Source organism: Haemaphysalis longicornis, unplaced genomic scaffold (assembly GCF_048455015.1).
Source record: "Haemaphysalis longicornis isolate Haplotype H1 unplaced genomic scaffold, Haemaphysalis longicornis Haplotype H1 scaffold_1, whole genome shotgun sequence".
NCBI classification, from domain to species: domain Eukaryota; kingdom Metazoa; phylum Arthropoda; class Arachnida; order Ixodida; family Ixodidae; genus Haemaphysalis; species Haemaphysalis longicornis.
In genome coordinates, this window is record NW_027526203.1 from 20534080 (window position 1) to 20551283 (window position 17204).

Below are 17204 nucleotides of genomic sequence, written 5' to 3' on the forward strand. Positions count from 1 at the left end.
GCCTCTCAACCCAGCGCATGCTGGTAGAGGACAGCAAGGACCAGGGCATCCCGGACTAGCGGACGCCCCCCACAGGGCCGATGCTCTCACCATCCTGCACCATTGAGCTCGCAATTGAAGATGTTTATTCTCTCTCTCTTTCTGTACAGCCAGTGTGAATTGATGATGGGCGGTGGCCGTCCAACAAACCACTTCTGCGCTGTGTGGTGTGTCTTCTTTCTGTTCATCCTGTCCTTTTTAGCGCAATTTTATTTCTATCGTGCACAAGTATTTTTGACAGTGAGATCTTTCCTTCCCTGACTGCATAGTTCGCCGTGGGGGCCGCTAGGAAGCCCAGTACTGGAAAAAGGTCTCTTAGGGCTGGCATTTCTCTCCCGTATTCCCTTCAATTTTGTCATGATGCTTCCGAGCACGTCACAAACCAACCGGAGTGAGCCCGACCCGGTAATACTCTATCGCCGGCGACTTTTTTAAAGCCTGTACTCACTGGCTTTCCAATTTTGTCGCAGCCAATCACAAAGGGTTTATTTGGGGTCATCTTGGTGTGGCGGTGTACAGCAAATTTGGAATGACCTGTAGTGAAGCTGTCCTGGGAATGTGCCCATGATGGGCCTACTCCTAGTTGCAGGTGTTGAAAATACCTTTGCAGTTGGTCAAATAATTAAGGGCTGTCTTGTTTCTGGTTGATTGCGCTAATTACACCTGCTTCTGTGTTAAGCTTTGGCAAGTAACCATGCACTTGTGGTCAGTAGGTGCAGTTGGCTGTCACATTCACCCATATGCATTCATCTTTTGACTGCGCATGCACGCAAAGCGAAACATTTTAGTGAAATTGGAACTGAAACAATGCTTTACCGCCCGGGATGTGGCATCATATTTTATGATGTGTGCTTGCTGTAGTTTGTGTCTTTTTAAAAGTGCATCCGTCAAAATTTCCCACATGTATTTTACATTTGCTCATCCCGGCTGCCTCCGCGTTTTTTTTTTGTTTTTTTTTCAATGAAAACACGCTTGGGCAACCTCCATCAATCCTGTTTCACCATGCATTCGTGCTTTGTGATGTCGCAAACTGTAGTGCGTAAAAGTGGATGGTGCATCAACACTTATTTTTACGTTTCTGGCATTTTCTGTGTTAATAAGCAGCTGCTTGCACTGCGAGTGGTATATTGGTATTCATAACGCTCTAATCTATCAATGTGGGAAAACTGGCTTTTTCACTTTAGTATCATTTTAAAAGGACACTGAAATGAATTTGTCAAGCTTCTGTTTTTGCTTGCACTGCGTTAAGGGGAGACGTGGGTCTTGAAATGAACTTTTTTATTAATTGGTCTGTGATAATGAAAATCACTGTGCATATGTGTTTTGACTTCCTCATTTCAAATATGTAATTAGGTTTCAAGTGGTATAATTATTTTTTGAGTTATAAAGAAAACACTGGAGCCTAATTACGTAATTTTTTACGGGCCTTTAAGAACTTTTTATTCAATTTTTTTAAAAATAAATGGTATGGATGTGTAGCTTAAAGGCCAACTGCACTCAAATTTCACCTCGGCCAAATTTATTTTTAATGCGTAGTAAGTACCCCCAAATAAGCTGGGACACAAGTGGTAGCCCCGTGAAACGCCTCGTTAATCAGTCAGAAGCGTTTAAAAAAGCTTCGCCGCAGACCACTCTGCACCTGCCGGCGGATCGCGTAAACAGGCATGACGCGCCTCTGACGTTCCAGCCGTCGGTGGCTTTTTCCTCTGGCCAGCCACGCAGCGGGAGAACTGGTCGAGCTCTGCTGCCCCGTGCGCGCGTAGAGCTTGCGCGCAGACATTCTCCCGAACTGGTGACCGTCCGGCCGCTCGCTGGACGGCTGCAACGTCACTGCAATGGCCGCGCTCTCCTCGGTTTCGGTTTCAAAATCGCCGATTTTTGCTGGCCGCTTGCGGCGTCCACGTGCGTATTTCAGCTGTTGTATTTTGCATGTTGCTTTCTTTTTAAGCATACTATACGGAAATAGGGTTTTCAAGAAGTCGAAATTTTGAGTGCAGTTGGCCTTTAAAGGGCCCCTGAGATGACCTGCCCTTCAGGAGAGGAATTAACCGACCTTTTGGGCGGGTGAGGAGCATTGCTAGGCGGATGTGACGTCACGTTTGCTCGCAGCGTTCCCGCGCGGTATGTTTACATTTTTCCGAGTGCTGCCTACACGGCGTACGTACCGTAGCGATTCAAGTAGTCGCGTTCACAACGCAAGAATTCATAAACTGGCGATGGTTGTCGCCCTGTCAGTCGTCGTTCAACAGCTCCAGCGTCTTCTGGCACTACAGCTTTGCAGTTATCTGTGGGCGTTCAACTGTCCACCATCGGCCGACCAGGTGAGTGTTTTTTGGCGGGTTTGCAATCAGTTCGCATATCTCCTACTGCGAAGCTTGCTTTCTGCTCGCGGCAGTTATATTAGCGTCGTTTACGAAATTCTTAACGGCGCGTTCTCACTGTCTTGCATTCTCTGTTCGCGTCTGTCGGCGATCGCGAGCTGTTGACGGTTTGTTGCACGGCGCGGGAACTCGCTCGCATTGCAAACCCGTCTCGCCCATGACGTTTCCTTGTCTCTTTAATGTGGCGTCGTTAACATCACTTGTTTTCCTCGACGCTTTTTCTAGACAACGTGCCTTGTGCTAACCGATCTTAATATTGTAACAAAAATGAACTTGCAGTACGATCTGTTGGTGAAGTTAGGAGCATGACAGGTCCCTGTTGGCAAGGTTTTCGTGTGTGCGTGTTGTTCGTGAGGGCGTTGTAACACGCTACTTTAGCCTGTTGCACTCGTTGCTGCATCCAGCACTTTTGCTGCCCGGAGTGCCTGCCAAGGGATGCTTACGTCGTTATGTGTTTTCATCTTTAATAGTGGGGCCAATCGGCGTTCAATAACCGATGGAAATTCAGCGGGAACGACCTGGATAACGCAGGGCGGGCAAGAGCACTGCTTGTGTGGTCTTCGCTTTCGTTTGCCCTTTTTTTAGTCATCCTAGATTGTTTACTTACTGCTGCCTCAACGGTGCTTCATTCCTCATGTTCCATTTATTTCTCTTGCAGCATCTCCTGACTGCAGTCACGGTGCCCCTAGCCTGCCTGCAGCACTCATCCTGCCATTCTAGTGCAGGCCACTTGTCACAACCAAACGGGTTCCCGACTTTTCCTGGCTTCTATTTGATGGTATACTTTAGATCCACCAGTGCGTTCTCACTCCGTGTACATTTCAAGCGAGGGTTTACAGTAACACGGTAGTTGATAGCCATGAAGACAGCAGCGTGTGTACTAAAAATCAAGTTTAGTTATTTATGCCAATGTCAAAAAACCAACCTGGTCTATGCGTCCATTCCAGCCTGACATTTTCAAATACAAGTCTTTCAGTAACTAGTGAAACAATGAAGAGGTAGGGATAGCTCATGCACTGCTTAATTACTACCTTCATTTTTTTACTGTTGAAAATTTATGGATGATGCTATATGTACCACCTAGTGAAGTCCCACCAGAAATTGTTATATGCACTACCGATATAGCACAATCTATGAGGTGGGCTGGCGTGACCTTCGTGCAAACAGCACCGTACGTGGTTTCCGTCACGACAGTTTGCACTGTAGTCTTGGGCGTGTAATGGGTTATGGCTGACCACAGGGCCGTTTACAGTGCTTTCCAGCTTCCAGTGGAGGCAGGAACATAAATTATGTGGTCGGCCAGGGCACAGTACATGGTGTTAGTCAACACCATAGATATACCGTGCCTCGGATGCCCGCGTCATATATATATATTTTTTAATTTTACTCTTGAGTTTTGTGTAAGCAAGGATGTATCTAGTGCCCCTATGCTGTCTATCCTTGGTTTTTGTAAACACTAAGTAATATCGCACGGTAGCTTTATTCGTCTTAATGAGATTTCTCAGGTGCCAGATTGCTCAGATCTCACATTGTTTCCTATGGCTGCAGGGATGTACAATGTCTTGGGTTCGATTCTTGGCTGCCGGGGCTGCATTGAATTTATAGAGCCAAAAAAATTAACCTTCTGTACACGATGTCTTGGTTTACGCTAAAGATCCTTGAGTGAGAGTTCTACCACACTGCCCTGTGCCTCATAGTGTGAAGTGACCTCAGTTTACTCGATTATGATGCAATTACTTAATGCCTTTTCATGTAAACTCTTGAGTGCAAACGGGAGAAGGTGCACCTACCTCGCCTTGAGCTGTTAGACTAAGTTGCCTTTTTCGCACGACATCTAAGCTGTGTGAGAAAGCCATACAGGGCTAAGAATGTTGTAAGAAATGCCTCTTACGTGAGGCAGCTCATACATAATGTTTAAAAAAACCGTGTCACATTATTTTGCAGTGCGCTCTTTAAACGTTTTACACCCCTCCTACCGCCCTGCTTTTATTGTTAATAAAGGCACTTTGCATATGTAGACACGGGAAAATGAAGCAGAAAGACATTAGATATTTTTTTCAGCTGGACAGTGTCGCAGGCTATGCACCTGACGCAATGCTGTTTGTTCATCACGGTTTGCACTGTGCTTTGAAACAATTTGTTACCAAGGTCAAAAGATTCACTTGGCTATTTCATGTCAGGAATGATACAAAGGGATCATCTGTGGAAGCAATGCCCATCTTATTCTTGTCATTTTGTAATTTATGAGAGCTGCTGCAGCCAAGCATTCTATGGTGTATTTATGAACTAGAAAATACATGGAAAAGGCAGTCTCTAAGCTGGAGGGAAACTATCGAGTAACATATGCATTTAGTTTAAATAGTGGCGTGTTGCCCAACTGCTGGGCAACCGCATTAAGTTTATGGTGTGCTTGTGATTTGTTCAAGTATGTGAACTAGTCTTAGGCATTTACGTGTTGATAAAAGAATTCCGTGCTATCTTGATTGATTGTAGGGGTTTAACGCGCCGACGCAACGCAGGCGATGAGGCGCGCCGTAGTGGAGGGCTCCGGATTAATTTTGACCACCTGAGGATCTTTAACGTGCGCCGAAATCTCGTACACACGGGCGTTTTTGCTTTTCGCCTCCATCAGAAAAGCGGCCGCCGCGGCCGGGAATCGAACCCGCGACCTCGTGCTCAGCAGCGCAACGCCTTAGCCACTAAGCCACCGCGGCGGGTAATTCCGTGCTATCTTCATTCATTCACTGCAACTCGTTTGTGCTCATGGGGAGCATTCGGAATATGACCCTTAGCATGATAAAAATCAGAATACGCTTTACTCAGTTGGACTCAAGATATACCTGATCAGGACACGTCTACTCCTGAATGCTTAAATACCTGATCACATAAAAAATGGCCAACTTAACAAGCTGCAGGAAAAGAAGCAGCCCCATTCCTTCACCATAAAATAAAAAGAAGACAAGAAGAAACTATTTTACATTTGAAAAACGTCCAGGCGAGGCTGTTGTTTCTTACGCTTTCAAGAATACATTAATACTGTTGTTGTTTTACAATATAAAGTGAATTTTCCTTACACTACTTCCTCGACTTCAGTTGATTTCCTTTCTGGGTGACCTATGAGACCAAAGGTGCAATGTAATTAACAGTATGGCTATGTTGGTTGTAAACATGATAGAAAAGGAGCACAAAAATATGCATGGCAAAACTCAGGACTTTTGTTGTGTTGTTTTTCATTTATAGTTAATTTTGTTTTGTCCTATGGCACAATGCAATTCTCGAAACCAGCTTTCCTCAGAAACCTATTGAGCACAATTTTTCATACTAGGCAACATTACATGCAATGGCTGCACAACACTTTTTGCCTGAATATAAATGTGGCTTAAAAATGTCTTTGTTATTTTGAAGCAGGCAGTTTTCATTGCCAGTCAGACAAAATGGGGCCAGATGCCATCTGTGCAGAACCGCATGTGACCGCACCATGGGAGGAGGAGGACAAACATTTTATTGATCCTTTAAAGGCCCCTTAGGGGACGTGGTGACCGGCGTACCGGTGTCCGCAGCAGCCCTCGCCGTGACCACCCGTTGGGTAGACAGGTCGGAGCTGCCCAGTGCCTCAGCCCAGTGCCCACCGTCTGCTAAGAGAGGATAGGGGTTGTGGGGACAGTTCCAAAGAAGATGGTCCAGTGTTTCCACTGCTCCACAGGCCGTGCAGTTGGTGGAGGGGTAGACGGAAGGATAAATACGGTGCAGGTGGTAGCGACATGGGAGGGTATGGGTTTGCACCAGTCGCCATAGCCGTTCTTCCCTGTTGGATAAATCCGGGTGTGCGGGGGGGAGCTGGCGGCGTGAGAGGCGGTAATGTGCCGTAATGTCTTGGAAGGTCAAGAGACTGTCCCGAGCTGATAGGGCTCCGTGAAAGGGTTCGAGGCTAGGGCCTGCTCGGACGGTGAGCTCTCGAGCGGCCCTATGTGCTGCCTCATTTCCCCCCACACCCATGTGGGCCGGAGTCCAGATCAGCTTTATTTGTATGGTAGGAGGATTTTTGAGGAGAATTCCGAGCGCCAGGGGCGAGATCATGCCTCTGGCGTAATTTCGAATGGCCGTTTTCGAATCCGAGACGATAGTGATAGGGGGCGGCCTATGTGTAAGGGCTAGCGCAATAGGTGACCGATAAAAAGCGCAAAGGCTCATGGGTACGTTGTCTGCTCCAGCCACTTCCGGTTCGAGATCTCGCCTGGTCTCCCGTACGCCGGCGGCTTTCACGTGCGTGTGTGCGTGTTGTTTATTTATCACAGAGTGCTAACCTTTCAGAGAAGCCCCTAGTAGAATTCATTGTTGTTACACCTTGAATGTGCGAAGCATGAGCGGTTTTTTTTTTTTTTTTTTTCAGTGGAAACAGATAAACAACAAGCACAAGCGCGCGTGAAAGCCGTCGGCGTATGGGAGGCCAGGAGAGCTCTCGAACCGGAAGTAACAGAACTCCGCGGGAGCAGACAATGCACCCATGAGCATTTGCGCTTTTTACCGGTCACCTATTGCCGCCTCTTCCGCCTCAGCGGGTCAGTTGGTGCAGTCTGTTTGGGATTTAAGAGGAGGAGTGTTGGGATAGTTGATTACTACTGCGACAGCGTATGCATCCTGCCATCGATAGCAAGCTGCGTCCACGTAAACTGTAGTGGGGTGGACGGGGTATTTCTCTGTAAGTGCTTGTGCTCGTAGTTCCCTACGCTGCTTGTTGAAAACAGGGTGATATTGCGCGGTAAAGGGTAAATAGTGAGGGAGCCATGAATGTCGGCTGGTACCGGGAGCCTGTCATTGCAGAGGATAGGGGCTTTAAGGGTAAGAGTAACAAGGAGAGTGTGACCGGTGGGGGTGGATGAGAGCCTATTTAGCTGACCGATAAGGTGGGCTTCAATGAGTTCCTCCGCAGTATTGTAAATGCCGAGTTTCTCGAGTCTGGCAGTGGTAGTGCTCTGAGGGATTTGTAGCGCCGTTTTTTAGGTCTTTCGAATGAGGCAGTTGACTTTAGAGAGTTCGGTACGCGAGGGCAAGAGATACGGGAGAGAGTAAGTGAGAAGGCTGAGCCCAAATGCCTGTATCAGCCGGATACGCTCCGTTTCTTTGAACCCCTTGTAGCGGGCAGCAATCCTGCGGATGAGGGCGATCGTCTGATTCACCTGAGAAGTCAGCTGTGCTAGGTACTTAATGTTTGCACAATTGCGCTGTATGCAGAGCCCAAGTATTTTCAGGACTACCACTTGGGGAACATCTCTACCATCAATCCGGACCTCAATGGTGGGTGTCTGGGCTGGGTTGCCGGTTGATTTGGCAGGGAGGATTAAAAGCTCAGATTTTTCAGGTGAGCATCCAAGCCCAACTTGCGCGGCGGCGGTAACTAAGTCAGCTCCCTGTTAGAGAACCTCCTCGATTTGAAAGTCGCTGCCTCTGGTGGTCCACAGCGTAATATTATCGGCGTATATCCTGTGGAGTAAGCGAGGGATCGCGGCGAGCTTACTGGGAAGGTGGATTAGGGCAATGTTAAATAGGAGTGGGGATAATACTGCGCCTTGAGGCGTGCCAATGGTTGGGAAATGGATAGTGTCGGATTGTAGGTCACCGAGCTGAATAACAGCCGTGTGGTCCAAAAGGAAGTTACGGATATAGTTGTATGTGCAACGACCCGGAGTGAAAGTGGCAACGTTACACAAAATAGCCTGGTGTGATACGCGATCAAAGCTTTCTAAAGATCAAGTGCCAAAATGGTTCAATTATCTACCTTTGAAGGGGCAGCGATAATTCCGTGTTTTAATTGCAGGAGTACATCTTCGGTTTCCGCACCATAGGAAGTGTTGTCCAGTTTTTTGCAAATCGCTTGTTAGCCTTACGGGAACCGCAAAACGTGTAGTGAGTGCCATAATCTTTGTCTCAGCCTTATAAATTGACGTGAAACCTTTTTCCTCCTTACTTAAAACGATTTCCTTTTTTGTTGTTTGATGCTGTTTACAGCAAGCACTTTTTTGTAGAGAAAAGGAACTGCCACCTGAAGAAAACACCTCTGCTTCAAAAATGCACTGATCAAGATTAGTATCATACTACAATGAGAACATATAAATGTTAAAATGTGAAAAATTAGCCATATACACAAATAACTAATGAAGTGTGCCGCTGCACAAATTGGTTTTCAATACATAAACAAAGGAGTGCTTCAAAGAGAACGGACAAGAAAAAGGGCAGGGGTGTTTTCTGGTCTGTTTCACTACAACCTAAAATGATGCTTTGGCTCTCGGGAAGATTAAGTACACTATTTATATGGTACTAGGAAGTGTCCAAGCAGCATTTCTGACTCGCCCCGTCTTTCTACGAGCATTACTGACAGTTTCTCTCTTGTTGATCGAAGAAAAAAGTGAAACGTGCTGAAAGCATCAAATCTGCATTCGCACCGTTCAGTTGCATGGTCTGGCTCATTAACAAGGAACCACACGACAAACAGACGTGCTCACACGTCAGCTCAGAGTTGCGTATCGAGAAATTCTGGGCGAGCTAGAGAAGCTTGCCAGGTCTTGAACTTAAACATCAATAAAGCATGCATTATGCGACAAACCAATGACGACAGAAATAGCTTACCTTCATACTGGGAAAGTGTTCGAACCACTGTGGCGTGTTAACGCCGCGATCAGAAAGTTGCCACACCAGCTTGACAGCCCTGGCGCGAATCGTGTGTGTCAGTCCGGCCCACAATTGAAGACTTCCGCGTTATTACCGTGATTTGTGGCAGCCAGATTGGTGGCATCGACCCATGGATGATCGGTCAGAAGCAGTGACAAGCAGCCATGTTGACCCTCCGAACGCTTGAAAGTATGTGTAAACATATAAAAAAGTGTTGCTGACTGCAGCTAGATAATGCTATATCGGTGGTGGGTATAGCACTTCATAGGTTGTATTCACTGGTGTGGCCCACAAGTGGGCGACCCTGTGTGTGCGCCGCCATGTATGTGCCGCAGCGTCTGTGATACGTCGGACTCCATGAGATTGCAGTAATGGACCTTTTTCTATTACCAATCTGCACATGCGCGGGCTGGTAATCCGCCATTCTAGGCAGTCGTCTCGGGCAAAACAAACAAAAGGGTGCCCCCTCCACTTGTTGCTGGGGTAGCAGCTATGCTTTCTAGTGATGCACGTTTTTATTTCTTCTTTTTCGATAGCATGTGGTGAGTTGTGCGTGTACACAAAGGATTTCAAAGGAAAGGGGTGAAGACTTGAGGTTGACCACGGTACGAGCACATGGCTACCAGCAAGGGGGTGAGCGGTGCAAGCATGGCACAACTCGGGAGATGGCATCACGTGCACTGGCTTCATTTAATATAAATATAGAATATAAATATAAACCGGCGTGTGCATAAAGCATTTCTTCGAAAGCAATATTTGGTTTTTGTTTTCAACTGTTCATTAAATGGCACTTGTGTCAACATCGGTAGTCGCAGGCGACTGCAGCGTTGCCTCTGGCATGCCGTGTCGCTTTCGTTCATAGCCGCAGTTTCACTCTACAGTGATGCAAAGTTCTTGAGGGCAAGGAGAGCACCACCACGTAATTTGAGTGCAATTAATAGGTCTTCTCTTAATACTAAGGCCGACAATCAGGTTGAAGTGGTGCAGACGATATGCACCGAGGTTTTCTTTTTTCTGCGAGGTGTGGGCACAATGCGCAGGCACAGACGTGGTGGTTTCCAGTGTTGTCGGGTGAAGAAATCTCCCTCTGAAATTTTCAGTGAATACCATCTATTGGGTTGCAGTCCAGTATTTCTGAAAGGTTCTCTGCTATTGTGTCAAATTTTTTAGAGCAGTCATGGTCGCTAAGATGGTAGTCATGAGAAGCTGAATCGCTGTTCCAGAGGAGGCTGGAACAACTGCGCTATTGCTCCGCTTGTTCCCAGGCTTGGGTTATGACATCAGTGTCCTGACAGCACCACACCTAGCTTGCTCATCCCAGAGCTTGCAGTCTCCTCCTGATGCATTTTTCTTGCTCTTTGCTCCACCTCCTTTCCATCTTGAGGTTCGTGCTTAAATACTCTCATCATGTCTTTGCAGCACCTGCTGACTGGGCTCTAGCCTGTGCCTGCTGGTGAAGAGAAGTTTGCTGTGAGACGAGGGTCTTGACAAGCACGTAACTCCTGTTGTTAAAGTGAAGCTTTCAGGACCTCACTGATTACATTCAATGTGGCTACATAATGCACTGCAGGAAAGCTAACTTTACACAGTGAGTTTCACAAAGCGATGAGGATAAGCAAAAGCACATCAAGCACCTCAAGAAAAAACGCTTTCCATGGTCATAATGGAACCAGTGTCCCTTGCATTATGAAACCATTGTCTGTCAGACTGCACCCTTCTGATACGGTCGAAGCAGTTTAGATTTTGGACTTTGGCTCAAGTCGCAAGAGAGAGAGAGAGAATAAACTTTAATTAAATGCGCAAAATGCTTCAGAGAGGTGTCCTCATTCCAGGATGCCTTGAGCTCAAGCCGCGTTGACAGTCCTTTTGATCAGGCACAGCTGACCTTCGAGGCTGGAGCTGGCCAGAAAGCTTCGAGTTAGAAAGGAACATCAGTTTTTGATCAAAAACTTTATTTTTACAGTTATGATGATAAGAATCGGGGGATGCATGTGGTTTTTCATTGAAACTGTAGATATGAAATTTGTTTCTGTGTAATACGACTCTATTCACATTTATTTGGATTTTTATGTTTGATTTTACAACAACCTTTATAAAAAAACTGCTGGAGGGGCGCTGCTGAATAAAGTACCAGTTAACTGTGCACAAGTCAAGGAGTGCAATAATACTAGCATTATCATTCTATCTGGTCTGTAGCAGAAGTTACAGCCATGTGAAGTTTGGGCCTAGAAAATGGGAACCAGGAAAACTGGTGTTGCCATTCAGGCCCAAACTTCAAACAGCTGTCATTTCTGCTACAGACCATATATAATGATAATGTTAGTCTTATGGCAGTCAGTCCTTGATTTGTGCACAGTTCACCGGTACCTTGTTCAGCTGCATCCCTCAAGCAGTTTTTTTACAAAGGCTGTCAAAAAATCAAACATAAAAGCCAAATAAAGTTGAATATAGTTGTTTTACACAGAAACAAACTTCATATCTACAATTTCAATGAAAAACCACATGCATCACCCAATTTTTATCGTCCTAACTGTAAAAACCATGTTGTTTTTTTTGTTTAAGACCAGGGTGCCCCCTTAGAAAAAAAGAATTTGAGTTTTTTGGTAGACAGCCCGGTAAAAGACCCCAAAAGCAAAGATTGTGGTGTGTTTCCACCATACTACTCTAGGGTGCTGGTGGCAACTGCCCTGGATGAATTGCTTTTAAACTTTATTTCAGGAAATGAGTGAAGATCAATCCCCTTTTGCGGTGGGGTGCTACATGAATGGTTCATTTTTAGCCACTAGATTCAAATGTCATGTCTTCATCCTCTCTCTAAGTCTTCATCCCCTCTCTAAGGGGTTTTGGCACCTCCCCTTAAGGGTGATTGACCTTGACTTGTGACAGCCATGCAGCACTTTTTTCATTTGTAACATCATGGCAATTCGCAGTCCCACTTCCAGTTTGTTTCCTCCTACTGTGTACTGTGGAGTACAGACTACTGGGTGGTAGTAGTGTCGCCAGCAAGCAGTCCTCTAGCTCCCACGTTGCTGTTCATCTATACCATCCAGCCATACGCCTGGTTGATAAGAAAGTACAGTGGCTACTAAGACTCCCAACCCCTAATTTTGTCCATTTGCCGTATTCTTCGTCTCTGTTCAGCTGTGTGGGAAGGTTCAGCCGCAGCTGCTGTGCTCCTCTATTGCTCAGTCTTCTATCCAGAGAGTTCCTCTCCACAGTTATGTGCAAATCTGTGGTTGTCACTTTCATCATTGCTCTCTGTTACTTGTTCTGTCATGTGTTCATTAGTTGCTGTAATTGCAAGGAAAAAAAAACGTGCACGCTTTTGTACGACAATAATGGCTTTTTTTTTATTAAGGTTTATTGAAATGTAAAAAAAAACACCCGGGGGCCTCTTGCTAGTGCATCAGACCCCCTTAGAAGTAGCGATTAGTTAAAGTTCACGACGGGTATGGGTGGGAAATAGCAAGGGAAAAATAGTGGGTCGGTATATGAAATGCAGGAGTGTGTCCCACACTGTCTCCGCTAAATTAGGTGGGTACGAGGGACGCAAGAGATCATTTAAGGAATTTGGTTATAAGTTAGTGGGAAGGGTGTCTAGGAGAACCTGCCTTTCAGTTTAACTCAGTTTTCTCATAAGGGATTCCTTGCTTGATTGTCATCTGAGCTTGGACGTTGCCTGTTTGAGCTATCACTTTTCCTTGCATGCTGTTTGGACTTTTCATCGCAGTGGCTTTGAAACTTCGCCGCTTGATTTTGCTTGACGAAAGCTTCGTGTTCAACTGTCGTCGTCATTAGAATGTGAGGTGCACCATTTTTGTCTAATTTTGCATCTCGATGCACCGCTATCCAGATTCAAACTACTTTGACCATGTTGCAATGGTGTCACGGAATAGATGTTGGTTTCACACCGCGAGGGTCCTGATTTGTTTCTGACTGCAGGAAGCGTTTTTTTCTTTCAGCACTTCTTTACCCACGATCATTATCATTGTCAGAAAAAGTTGGCTTTTCTGCAATGCCTTTTTGGCATGGCATATTCCACTGGTGAGTCATAGAAAGTTTTGCTTTAAAATCAGGGTCTTCAAGCACTTTTGGTCCAGTGAGTAGCAATCTGCACGTATTTGTAACCATACAATACTGAGTTACCACCCTTCGATCCTTCCCGTCTTGTGCCAGCAGTCTCGTCATCCAACACATGAAAGTGCCCTCGACTTTTGCCCGCACTTTTCACTTATGCCTGACCCAATAACTTTTGTTGATTTCCAGTGTTGCGCATGTCACATTTTCATTCAGGGTCACCTTGGGGCAGATAAGCGCCTGCTTGTATTTTTATCAAGTGGTTTTAGCCGCGGAGCATGCTTCGCACTCTTGTGTGAGCAGCATTATGGTGCCTTGTTGCTTGTCCAGCAAGTGATGTGATGCCATGTCAATAAACATTCTTCAGTGTTTGTGATGACTTTGGTGTTTTCTTGGCTTCACTTTCATATAGTGAGAGTTGCTATCCATCAAGAAGCATACACTTACAAATGCTAGGTATTCATATTTTTTCTTGGGAAGACATTTACAAAGTTTCGTTGGCAACACAGCATAACATCAAAACAAATAAAAACAACTAAAATGGCAAATGTGGCATATTTTTAAAATTAATAAACGGTGGAAAAACAACACAGCACGAGAGAGAGAGCACGAAAAGTGACAGCACTGCCTGTTTGTACCATTCTGTTGTTTTCGTGCTAAATATTTTCAAATAAATAAATATGCAAGGAATGCAGTTGAAGTAGGGTAACTGTTTATTTGAGCTTGTCTCTTGGACATACAAGTACATTTCTTGAATCGATTGCTGGAGGCAATTTTCGATATTGGGCAAGCACTGGATTCTCGAATGGACACAACAGTACGTTTGTTCAATTCTTATTTGGAATTGCATTGTGCAGTTTAACCCGTACAAAACATTTGGCCAAAGTCCAAAGCATTGGTTTAGGTAGAACAGAAAAAAAAATGCCTGTGTGCCAAGATTTCGAAGCATGTCAAAGATTTATAGGTGGCCTGACTTAACCTATAGCCCTCCACTGCAGTTAACCTTCATAGCTGGCCCAAGTTATGCTGAGCTTTTCCTCGTGAAACCTAAAAAGTTGAATTTTGATGCTTACAGCTACGCTGTGCAATGTATAAGCCTAGCATAATTTACTCTTCAGTATGTTTACTCTATCCAGGTTTTATGTTTATTACACCACAATAAAAGTTTGCAGCCAGTGTTGAATTGACGACCGTCAACCAATTCAGGTTGAAAGCACAAAATGCTTTAACAGAAATCGCAGTCTTCACATGTGATCAAATACGTAGTTCTTTAACACTAAACAAGGCTACTGCAGAATGCTAGGAGCGTAAAATATACTCGATGAGGTGCAGTTGGCCAGTGTGTAATTTAAGCAGCATTGTTTTAAGACAAACGGAAATTGGTGAAATAGCCATAAGCTTCTGACAGCAGCTATCATCGTGACTGGCCAATTCACCTGAGTGGGGATGTTACGGCTATGTGCTGTAGCTTAAAGGCCAACTGCACTCAAATTTTTGCTTGTCCAAATTTAATCCAGATAAGTAGTCTATGCTCTTGAAGTCACCATGGCGAAATCCTTAGCTCCGGTATTACAGAGCACGCCAGGTACCTTCGTTCAAAGCACCCCCGAGCAGACGACGTATGCACCTGGCGGAGAGTCGCCGAAACCAGTTCCGAGCGGCCTTGTGACGGAGGTTGGGGAACCTGTCCGTGAAGCTCGCGCTTCTCTGGCGACTTGCATGGCACTGCGCCGGCTGCAGGGATGCGTTCGGCCGGGATTTCTCTGCTACACCAGCACGCTGTACTGCCGTCATCATCACATGTTTAAAACTAACCGCATAGGTAGCAATATCCGCCTTTTTTTTTCAATGCAATGAAAGAGGTTAGAAGCCTACAAACTATTTTTACTTGAAAATAATATTTTTACTCAAGGGAAAACAAAGCGCAAAACGAGCAGTTGCCCTACATTTGTCACTTCTTTTGCACCTACCACAGAAAGAGATATTATAAATTCTTGACCATTTGCACTTCCCCGTCCAATATCGGCCATATTTGGGCTGCCCCAACGCCACCTTTTAGACCTTTCCAAAAGTTTCACGACCTAACTAGAGTTGCTGTACACGCAGGTATAAACATTTTGGCGTCTTTTGCCTCACTCGCTAAGTGAACCAAAATCAGCCTTTCTCATAGTAACAAATACATCCGCACAAATATCGGCCGTCCTCCTCGTGGAGTGCGAAAGCTAACGAAACTGCTTTTCTCCTAAACAATAAACTAGATTTTTTGTTCAATTCTCAAGGGAAGTATTTACTAGTGGTAGAGCGTTAGATATAGTTCACTTGAAAGTAAAGTGTTTTCAGCAGCACATGCCTCTGGTGAAAGTAGAAAACAGTGCCACATATAGGAAACTTTTTTGTGTTTTAGTACATCATTTAGATGTGGAAGCTGGCTTATAGTTTCAGACCACTTCTTAAATTCGATTCTCGATGTGCAGCAAGGTGAAAAATACTGGGCCGATATTTACGAAGCTGTTTGTACCTAATGTATTGTAGAAATAGTGATTGATCTCCGCCTGCTTGCAGTTTGTTCTCTTCAAACTGAGCGATGTGATTTCGAGGCGCCGGCTAACGAAAGCTACTTTTCGATATCGTAGAAGCAGGTAGCCTTGTAAATCAGGGTCCACTTTTTTACTCGCAATGCCAAGAATCGCCACTCCGGCAGTTATTCTGGTGGAAAAAAAATCACGCCATATCCACGGAATGAATTGCCAAGAAATTTAAAACTCATTGTATGTCGGGTTGCTTGTACCTGTGGACTTTTTTCAGTTTAAGGGCATAATGCGCTCCCTGGGTCCACCTTTAGTCAGCTAGACCCACTGAGCTATAGTGGTGTCAAGGATGTGGTGCTGGACTTGCACTAGGGATGTCCTGGGTTTGATTCCCATGTGGTTTGAACTCTTCCCAAAGTTTTGAACTCAATCCACTCTTTGCTCTCTTTGCACTGCCGGCCGATTTAGGAGCTGTTGTGCTAGTACAGACAGCGGATAGTGGCTTCTTAGTCAATGGGCCACTTATTGCTTTCGCGTTGATAAGGTACAGTTTTCAAGATTGTGTGTTACGGTCGGTTACACTTGCCACATTTAGGGTTCTTTAAATCCGACCATGTGCAAATTGCAGGCCTGTGATAAATGGGTACAGGTGATTATCTAGATGCATAAAACTGCACCTACTGTCAAGGCATGCCGTGAATTTGTTGGTGGAATAGACATTTACAAACATGCATTCGCATGATTTCCAGTGCAGCATAAAAAAATTGAGGTAAAAAAGGTGCATTGTAATAAAAGGTGCATTGTAATTTTGCAGCTCCAAAGTACTAAACTACATAAGACCAGCACTGCTTCCCCTTGTGGTGCTTTGGACGGCTCACAGCAAAGTCCACTAAGCATCAGAATCAGCTAGTGCTTGATGTAGTTGCTACATCTATTCCCTTTGAAACGCAAGCTGCTGGACACCAGATTTCCCTACACTAATAACATTAGAATTGGGTTAGAAAAGTGAAATGAACTGGAAAGCTGTGGGTGAAAGGTATGATCAACATGACAATTCCAACAGGGACAAGACCACCTTGTTTTGGGAGCTTTACCCAAAAAGACCAAGGCACTTGGCAACAAAAGGAGCCCCAACTGAAAACAGAGCAAGGCCTCACGGCTTATGGAGGGTGCTTCTCGTGGTAGAATATAACTGCCTGTCATCATGCGATTTCGACTGCCCAGGAGTCTTCACCACCACTGTGTTGACATTGAAGGAAGGTGACAGGAAAGTGTCCGCAAAGTCGCGCATCAAGGCTACTATTCCTGTTGACACTGGACAGATAAGAGCCAAAATCACAACTAAACTAGTTTTCTGCACAAGAAAGAGGTCACTTTCTTGTTTTTCCAAAGCTAATAACATGCCCTTAAATAATCCATGCATGACATATGTTCATCACAGATGGGTTTGGGTGCACCAAATTATTTGTTATACGGAACCTTTTTTCCCCGCACTGAGCAGTGCGAACTCGCA

General features: G+C 45.2%; 1 protein-coding gene across 3 annotated transcripts; it reads left to right on the plus strand.

Annotated features, from left to right (window-relative positions):
* The first annotated feature begins 2210 nt into the window (after positions 1-2210).
* On the plus strand, positions 2211-13542 carry LOC144175450 (uncharacterized). 3 transcript variants are annotated; one of them, XM_077704545.1, is made up of 4 exons: positions 2211-2360; positions 3079-3198; positions 9623-9719; positions 10506-13542. In XM_077704545.1, the coding sequence occupies exons 1-4, from the start codon at positions 2256-2258 to the stop codon at positions 10541-10543; spliced, it is 360 nt and encodes a 119-aa protein (XP_077560671.1). In that variant the 5' UTR covers positions 2211-2255; the 3' UTR covers positions 10544-13542. The 3 variants fall into 3 exon arrangements, with proteins under 3 accessions (XP_077560671.1, XP_077560685.1, XP_077560679.1); XM_077704559.1 differs by lacking the exon at positions 9623-9719; XM_077704553.1 differs by lacking the exons at positions 9623-9719; positions 10506-13542 and adding an exon at positions 6811-8249.
* The last annotated feature ends 3662 nt before the right edge of the window (positions 13543-17204 follow it).

Excerpts from the sequence above, each read along its gene's own strand:
- LOC144175450 (XM_077704545.1), top strand. The coding sequence starts at position 2,256 with ATGGTTGTCGCCCTGTCAGTCGTCGTTCAACAGCTCCAGCGTCTTCTG. Across the intron at positions 2,361-3,078 it reads GTCCACCATCGGCCGACCAG|CATCTCCTGACTGCAGTCAC; the intron begins GTGAGTGTTTTT and ends TTTCTCTTGCAG. Across the intron at positions 9,720-10,505 it reads ACATGGCTACCAGCAAGGGG|CACCTGCTGACTGGGCTCTA; the intron begins GTGAGCGGTGCA and ends ATGTCTTTGCAG.